General features: G+C 37.9%; 1 protein-coding gene across 5 annotated transcripts in view; it reads right to left on the bottom strand.

Moving 5' to 3' along the window:
* Positions 1 to 6195: 6195 nt before the first annotated feature.
* Positions 6196 to 8878, bottom strand: part of tspan11 (tetraspanin 11) — a 198950-nt gene continuing 196267 nt past the window's right edge. For all 5 annotated transcript variants that reach the window (XM_007895433.2, XM_007895438.2, XM_042334932.1 and 2 more), the window contains one exon: positions 6196 to 8840. In XM_007895433.2, coding sequence (XP_007893624.2) covers positions 8769 to 8840 — 72 coding nt within the window. In that variant the 3' untranslated portion in view covers positions 6196 to 8768. The remainder of the gene's footprint in view (positions 8841 to 8878) is intronic.

The following is an 8878-nucleotide window of genomic DNA, read 5'->3' as shown; positions in this document are numbered from 1 at the left end:
TTCTCCATCATTGCACTGACTGACTGCTCAAGATAATGATATGGATTAAAAGAGACACTCAGTTTGTAATTAAACTGTTTAGTTTTATGCATAACGTAATATCCAAATACAGTAGTTACATTTGGGAAATTTCTAAATAATGTTAGTTCACTTTGATTTAAATCTTGATGCCTTACATATTTGGAAAGGCCATTCTGTGCTCAGTACTATCTCACAACTATAATAATAACTGTATTTCATTAACATAGGTAATGTCTCCCGACGATGCCAAACTTGCCTACCTTTCCCAGTCTCCAATAGTTTTAAACATAAACTTTGCTGCTAAAACAGAATTGTCAAAATGAATGTACGGTACATTTTCAAAGGAGGCAGTGCGCTGCTTGGTTTACTGCAGTTTTAAAAAAGAACAAGATTATTTTTCCATTTTGGGCTTTTTTCCTCTGCTGTACATGCTATAGATATTTATGAAATCTTCATGACCAGCTCTCTTCATGTCCTTGTGGGTAAAAGCAATGTCCAGAGCAGTATTAAGCCTTGCAAGCCAGACAAACTTCCTGGTCAGTGCTAAGTTACCTGATTTCAGTCAGTGTAGGAGCCCAGGGAGGGCAATGCCTCTGATAAGGACAGAATTTGATTCAGCTGATGACCTGTGCAGGACAAGCCTACCATCACTTGCCTGATAAGACACACATGAATCATTCAGGCAAGGAAAGACACTGGTATTTAGGAGCTGTAGGCAAGTGGATGGAAGAGTGAGTGAAACATTTCCAGTAGGAGAGAAACGTAGCAGAAAGAATGTCTTTTTTCATGAGAAAAATGTGGCAATTACACATTGCCCAAATACGAACGTATACACACAGTTGAAAAACGATGAGCTTTCAGCTTAGATTGACAGCACTGGCCAAACTGCTATAAAGACGTATGCGACGATACCAATTCTGAACAATGAGCAACCCACGTTACACCTAATTCAAAGCCTGAATTGAGTGGTGGGTTGAACATGAATAAGTCATGGTTTCTCTTACCTTACCTATTTGTCACTGTTGCTTTGGAAACTTGCTATCACCATTGACCGACGAACTCCAGGTAATTATACACAACTACGCTGACAGCCACAGGCAGTGATTTGCATTGAACAATACAGGGCTCTTTATGCACAGCACTGGGCGGGCAAGACTGATAGACGAGGCCACGAGCATCCATTACAGGAAACTTCTTTATTGCTATTTAATCACTCACACAGTTTCAAGCTGATATATTGAAGCAAATCTATGCAGCAGAGGAAATAACTCAATAAAACTGGTGCTGCATTATTGTCTACACTAGCTTTCGCCCACAGTTTGGAACTCCATCCCACGCTCCCTCTGCCTCGTCCCCTCCCTTGCCTTCTTCAAGCCCATCTCAAGACCCTCCTCTTCGACCGTGTCTTCGGTCACAGTCCTAACCCTGCGCTCCACCCCTTCTGATCCTAATCCCAGCTCGGGTCCAAATCCCTGACTCTCCAGCCCAGTGCCTTGGGACGTCCTCCCGACGTGAAAGGTGCCATACAGATGGAATGTTGTGTTGTTTCCACCTTTATCTCTACTGAAGGTGATTCATGTTGTTGATATTAAACTTGATTTCAGTCAGACCAGGAGACATTGGGACTAAACAAAGAAATTTTGAACTAATTTCAGAAATGACCTTGAATTTTACAATGGAGCCCAGACTTCAATCTTTATCTTGTATTAATGCTAAGCTTCAGGAACCACAGGCAAACACAAGCATATATCATAATTTACATTTTTTNGCTGATGCCAGATGTTTTCATTTTAAACTTTAATTTGCCCAGCAACGGTTACTCCTAACTTTTTCCCAATGTACCTGTATTTTATACGACAGATGTTACATACTGCAGTGTATTGAACATGTACAGTCCACTATCATTCAGGAATATGTAACTTTATAAGGACACACCCACGTGATAAAAAGCACTCTTTATTTCTGTACATTTTATTTCTGTCTAATACTAAATACAAAATAATCCGTACAAAGGCTAAATTAACTATTTGCATAGAAGGAAGAATGTTCTGAACAAAACCAGGGCAGAATGGCACATTAAAGCCTATTTATGCGCACAAAAGAGAAGTTGTGAATTGTTCTATAGAGCACACAGGGCAAGGCTGATTATTTGTGGTTGAATATTCAACAGTGCAAATATAAAGAATGAATCCGATATTTCAGGATTTGCTGTGGCAATGTTCCACAATTCCATATATTTTATTACTTCAGCCTTTTATTCTAGAAATTGAGTGTTTTACTTCCGGTTGTCAGCAACATTATTAAGCCTTTACCTTTCTATTTAAAATGAAACTATTTGCATGTTTTAACTAGAAATACACAAAATCAATAATGCGGTTACCAGAATACTACAGACTTTCTAACACTACTCAGTAAAGGCAACAAAAACATATTTGTTCTTTTACGACAAGGTTCTCATGTTTATTGCACCCTTTACAAGAGGAAAATGTTGGAACGCATTTCATTGACAAAACGTTGCAAGAGAAGAAATGAACTAGTGTGGGATATTAATCCATATATATTGCAAACTGAACAGGTCGTATTAGTGGAAAATCCCACACAGCAGGTGATTTAGGAGCATCTACTACTACAGCAATCAAATTATTATCATAACAATCATTATGAAAAGGATGAAAACCTATGGTCAAAATAGCAAGATCAAAAAGTGTATGTTACAATGTTATTCAAACATAATAGCCAAAGGACCATTTTGTGAGGTGGCACATCTAATATTTGGTACTATACATATGCATAGTGTGGTATCTGGTAAGACAGATATGCACAGTACTTACTGTATGTTGTATTTTGGGACATGTGGCATTTTGTATGGTAAAATTATGCATTTGGTATGGAACCACATTTGGTGTAACCACCATTATGTATAGTAGACACATGATATGGCTTGCAGGATATTTGGTATGAAATAAATGATATTTGGTTTGATATAAATGATATTTGGTATGATATACCTGCATGATATAGTACTTGATAATAGATATGGCATATACTAATTGTATGGTATTTTATATTGTAGTATGTGTGCTTTTGGTGGTAAAACTTGGGATTGCATTACAGTGTAAAATACATCTGGCAATTTGTGTGGATCTGATGCTAGACACAAGTTTTGCAAGTGAGTGAATTATATTTCAATTTATTCCCAAAATTTGATGTCCGGGATCAGCAATGCTAACCCAGGAAGGAATCCCATCAATATGAAGCTTCAAGAGATTTCACAAACTCTCCCTCCGCCTTATACCTTGAACCTTAAAGGGGATAGTTTCATGGTCCTGACATCATAGGGGGATGGCTTTCACAAATTCCTCCCTTTGTGAAAGTTCTGTATTCATTCTATACACCACACATTGGATTTGGAAGGAAAAATGTTTCTTATTTTGTGTGCTCACTGAGAATGACCTATGTGACACCATATGAGCAGATCAGATTTTGATGATGCTCAATCATCACTTTAATAATTTTACCCGCAGGCGATGTGAAAAATATCAGCATAAATCAAATATGGATAGATAGTTCAACAAAGCAAATGACAGGAATGAGTTTGAAGTCTGACTGAATAGTTTTGCATTTAAAAACGGTCAATCAAATGCACTCTGCAGCAATCATGTGACAATATCAATATGGTTAAAGGGTTTATCTGATCAACTGAATATAAAAAAACATAGCTAGACAGTATAACCATTTCACAAGTTTAAAAAAAATCCATACAGTTATCTAACATTACAGAAACAATGCATGGTTATAAATCCAGAGTTTTGAATTTGTTTTTAAAACCATTGAGAGTGTGAACATGGCTCAAAAATACACTACTTAACTGCATCGGATACTTTCAAATTCTGACAAAATTATATTTTAAAAATAAAAAAGTTATCATGCTTTTTACACTGTATTTGATAATCGCTTTGCATTTTTTTAGGCAAAACATCTCACCTGCTCACAGCAGCTCACTTTATCTTATGGCCAGGAAAGTTTGTCTTTAAAATCAGCACCTTGTAGGAAGTTACCAACACGTGCATGAATTTAGCTGCTTTCAAACACTTAAATCCTCCAAATACTTGTTGAAATCATCTCAAACTCTGGTTTATAAAACAGTAAGTACAACAATGCACATCACAGAATATTGTCCCCAGAGTCAACTCTGATTCCTCAAGCTTTTTGTTAAATTGCTAAACCTTAGCCCAAATGCTTTATAAATAAATTCAGCATTACTTAAGAGTTGCTTACGATGCTTGTTAACTTTTTCTGGGATACGTATGATTTCAAAAAAAAACACATGCCATAAAATAACTCATTGATGACCAAACTCAACATTGTGTTGACAAAAGGAAGAAAAACAAAACACCATTGTGAAAAGCAGAGGTGAACCACTGTTATAAAAACTTTCAGATGGAAGTTAAAGGGATTGCTAAAAAATGGAAACCACTGTGTGACTTTTAATAAACTCCTACGCTCACTCTTCAGGCAACCATGTCTCAGCAGCCTGTCTGTAAAGTCCTGGAAAATCATCAATCGGAAATAGAACAAATGCTGTAATTTTAAATCCCATTCAGAATTGCCATCGACGTCCTCAACTCTCTCTCCCTTCCTCATGTATTCCCGTAATTAAATCCCATGTTAGCAGCAAACAAGATCAAAGTCAAAGTCCATGAACTCTCCCTCTTCCACCAGCACCACCGCCTTCACTCACCAACAGTCCTCTAACCTCTCACCTCCCACTTACCCCTCCAAAGAGATTGGTTTTACTTGAAGCATCAAGTAACTCTGGAGCTCTGACACTGAAACACTTGTGGTCCCAATTCCATTAGCACAACTAAGTAAACACTTTCCTCTGTCCATCTCTTTTTTTTCAGTTTAAATGGAAATATGAAGTTCTCAGAAAGAAGTCAAACTAAGCCATTTGCAATCCACCCCTCCATCTTACGTCCGCACTTCAGTGTTTTCCAAGGGGGACCGTTTAACCCAGAGAAGAAACTGATGCATTTGCATTGAAACTTGTGCAACAGAATGAGCAACAGTCCCAAAGAATTCGAGGCTGTGGAAATTGGAATCATCAAAATGGTGTGAAATCAAGAATGCGTTCCAAGAATGAAAGTAATTCCAAAAAATGCATCCATTATTTATGGAAACCCTTTATCTGGTTAAATGTGATGATGGGGCCCTTGTGCAAACACTGATACAGTTCATCAGTGATGCAAGATCACAGATGGCTCTATATGGTAGTGTGGGCTTAGGCAAGAAGCCACTTTTAATGCATTGACATCTTTCCCTGTTTGAGCAGCTATGAGTAAGAATCAACCTCGGGATATTAAACACCCAAAGGTCGAACAGAAAAGCAGCAGCATTAACTAGAGGTATATGTTCATGTTATCGAGTAGGAATGTGTTAAAATGTGCACTGATGTGTGGCGTAGTATTTTTATGGTAAGCATACCCTGGGAAATCCACAGAAACAGAAATCTGAAGCGTGAAAGACAGCATATCGTAGCTCTATCCTGATATATAATCTCGCTGACAAAAAGAGTTAACCGAAGATACTAATTTACAACAAACGGAGAGAAAAACACATCATGGAAAAAGTGAAGTGTTATGCAGTTAATTTTGAAAGAAATGTGAATCCCTCACTAAATGGCTCAGTGGACACATAAGCCAAACAGACCAGTTACTTGGCTTGAGGCCTGATCTGTATTGAAACTGTCAAATCAACTAAGCGAGTGAACAAGGATGGGAAGAAAAGCTACGATTAATTTTAGTTTTTGTATCCGTGGTGCAGAAAAAGAATTGGACAGAATCCTTGCTCTTGATTCCTATCCAGATATTGTGCTGGAAATCATGTGTGGATCCTGGATAAGAATAGAGTTAGGCTCAGGTGTGCCACCTTACCACAACCCCCAACCCTCTTCCCACTCAACCCGCCCGACCGAATCTGAATTAACCCATAGTCATTCACTATCTAGCACCGTACATGAAAAATACCAGCTTTGACTGTCAATGGAGCTATTCCCCAGCATCACTTTACAGTACAGTTTATTCCGTGAAGCACTTTGCGACGTCGCGAAGACGTGATAAGGCGCTATATCAAATGCAAGGATTATTATATTATTATTATGAGTCACTGATTTGAGGATAGCAGAGAAAGGAAAGAATTAACTGGGGAGTGTGAGGGGGTTTGTATGTATATTTTGGGCGATTACCATACTATCCATTTCACAATGCCAATTAAGATAGTGAAGACAAAAGAATCACATGTTTTATAAATGTAAATTGCCCCATTTCTTCCTCAAATGTCCTAAACATGTTACAATATCATTCAACCCCAGAACATATTCTAATACAGGCCATAAGAATGGTATTTTATAGGAGGGTAGATATGCAATCATTTTTGAGATATGAGGTAAAAAATGTGGTAATAATTATCATGTCACATTTTTCACCCCATAAGTAGTCTCGTATTAGGAATATAATTTTCGCTCTTAAAACGTTTCCAAATTAAATTTACAGTCGAAGCTGTCATTTATTTTCGTAGCACCAGACCCGTAGTTCATATTAATAAATCTCTTTTTCAATCAGAAGAAAGTAGAATTGATTTGCACAATTAAATGCCAGAAGCTTTTGAGTTGGAAGGGTTCTCACTTTACAATTCTCGACATGCGATAAGAATGAGGGCAGGAATTTTCACCAGCAAAACCAGTGTTGTAACTGCAAGCAAAGTTTTAAAAAAAAATTCCATTTATTGATCTGATCCCTCGCAGCACAGAAAAAAATACATATCTTAACCCTTTAAGGTCTGTGCTGGCAGTTCAGTACCCAAGCAAAAATAAAATATCAAACTAAAATGTTCCCCTTTCTCTTCAGAAAGTATTGCAAAGCAGAGCAGAGTGTTTTGCTATTAAGAACTACAAAATGGAATAGGCATCATTTTCTCTTGCCTGACACCAGACTTATTCAGAGACACAATTTTGTTTAATTTGCAGAGTAGTTGCATACTTTATGGCTTTATTTGAGAAGATATTTGAAGCCTAAATTCTCATTGAGGTGACAAAATTTGAATATTTACAGGTACATATGAAACGTGGCTTTACTGGGCATCTACTTATATACTTCTATGGAAAAAAAGTCAACTTCATTGAATATTAATCACAATTCAAAAGTCTTAATCAAGTATTTTGTTTCCATGAATTACCCATTATAGTCAAACAGAAAAGAATATCACGGACTACTCTGCTCGTGTAGTTTTCCCACTAAAGTTACAATTTGAGCAACTAATTATTATTCTCCGTGGTAACAAATTGCAAAACGTGGGCATTTGAACATTGAAATGCTAAAACTAGCTGACACATTAGTCACAAATTGACAATCTCATTGAAATACAATGGTCTCATTTGTTCTTATTCTCAACCCTGTCAAAATATGTCAACCCTAAAGCTCGCAGTCAGCTGTCATTCTTATTGCAGTTAGTCATTTCTAAGCATAACCTCGCCAAACAAATGTCACCCTAGTCTTCCCTCCAAGCAGACATGTACCTGGCTGTAAAAGATCACACAGTGGTTTGTTTGTTTGTTCATTCAGTGAAGTAAGAGCAGAAGAATGGCAGAACACCGATATATATATATACTGTATATAATATAAAAAGTCCAACAGTACAAAATGATTTAGTTCAAAGGTACAGTTTCTATCCTACTTTTTAAAAAGTCGTTCTTGTTATTTTTGAAAGAATAAGTGAATACATGCTAATGGCCAGGTTTACAACAAAGCTTCTGCAATCGATTTCTTTGTGAATCTTTCCGTTGGACAGTCCAGAGTGAGCTGAAGCAATATAGAATACTTGTTTGCGTGTCTACCATACTTTGCCACGTTTGTTAGATACTTTGAATGGGTGAATGAGACACAACAGATGACATCTTCCACTTTGACAGCAGCAGCAGCACTGCCCTCACTGAGCACAACTTCTTTACTATTGCACCAGAGACTGAATAGAGAGCACCCATCCTACCAGAGTTCTATTAAATGTGTGACAGATCCAATTCCACCCCCGCCCCACACACCCATCCTTAGAGCCTTTCATAGAATTACTTGTCTCAAGACCCCCAAAAGTAACTTTAAACTCTCCCGTGTTTCAAAAGGGAGAGGAGGAGCTAGAAACAGAAGCAAAAACGGGCTGAAAATGCACAGCATCTGAAAGAGAAATGTACATTTAAGATTTCAGGTCGGGCCACCGTTCATTAAACACAAAAATCAAGCCCATAGGTTAAGATGACTTGTCTAATCCACAGAGTACTAATGCATGCTAACCTCGGGCTGCAACTAATACTTATACTTATTTGTTGGGGGAGGCATTGGGGGGAGGGAGAGTGTGAACACCCTCAGGATAGGTGCTGTAACAAGCTCTCTATTTTCTTGAGTACCAGGCTGATATTACCTTTGCACTATCGTGCCAATGGGACAATGTCGCTGACTGTCTCTAAATGGTAGCTGTGTAAACAGTACAGAAGCAGATGCTGTTCAACGGTCTCGTTTTCTTTGGCAAAAGAACACTGAATGTAAAAAACAAGGAATCATCAGTACTGAACTCTGTAGAGAGGAGATTTCCAAGTGCAGCAGATGACTACAATGGTTTACTGGTGTCTGGCTGGCAAAACATGGTTTTTTCTGAAGAAAGCTTTGCAGATAGTGAGGCTTCTCTTCCTGCACAAAGGGTTAGGCTTCATATTTCTTCCCACTCCTGGAGATCTGATGAAACAGAGTCATGGAAAAGGCCATGCCAAGAATCTGGAATATTACAAAGGGAGAGAACACAGAGCATAAGA

The sequence above is a fragment of the Callorhinchus milii genome, unplaced genomic scaffold (assembly GCF_018977255.1).
Source record: "Callorhinchus milii isolate IMCB2004 unplaced genomic scaffold, IMCB_Cmil_1.0 Scaffold5, whole genome shotgun sequence".
NCBI lineage: Eukaryota > Metazoa > Chordata > Chondrichthyes > Chimaeriformes > Callorhinchidae > Callorhinchus > Callorhinchus milii.
The sequence above is the reverse complement of the archived record's forward strand: the minus strand, read 5'-3'. Positions and strand labels throughout refer to the sequence as shown.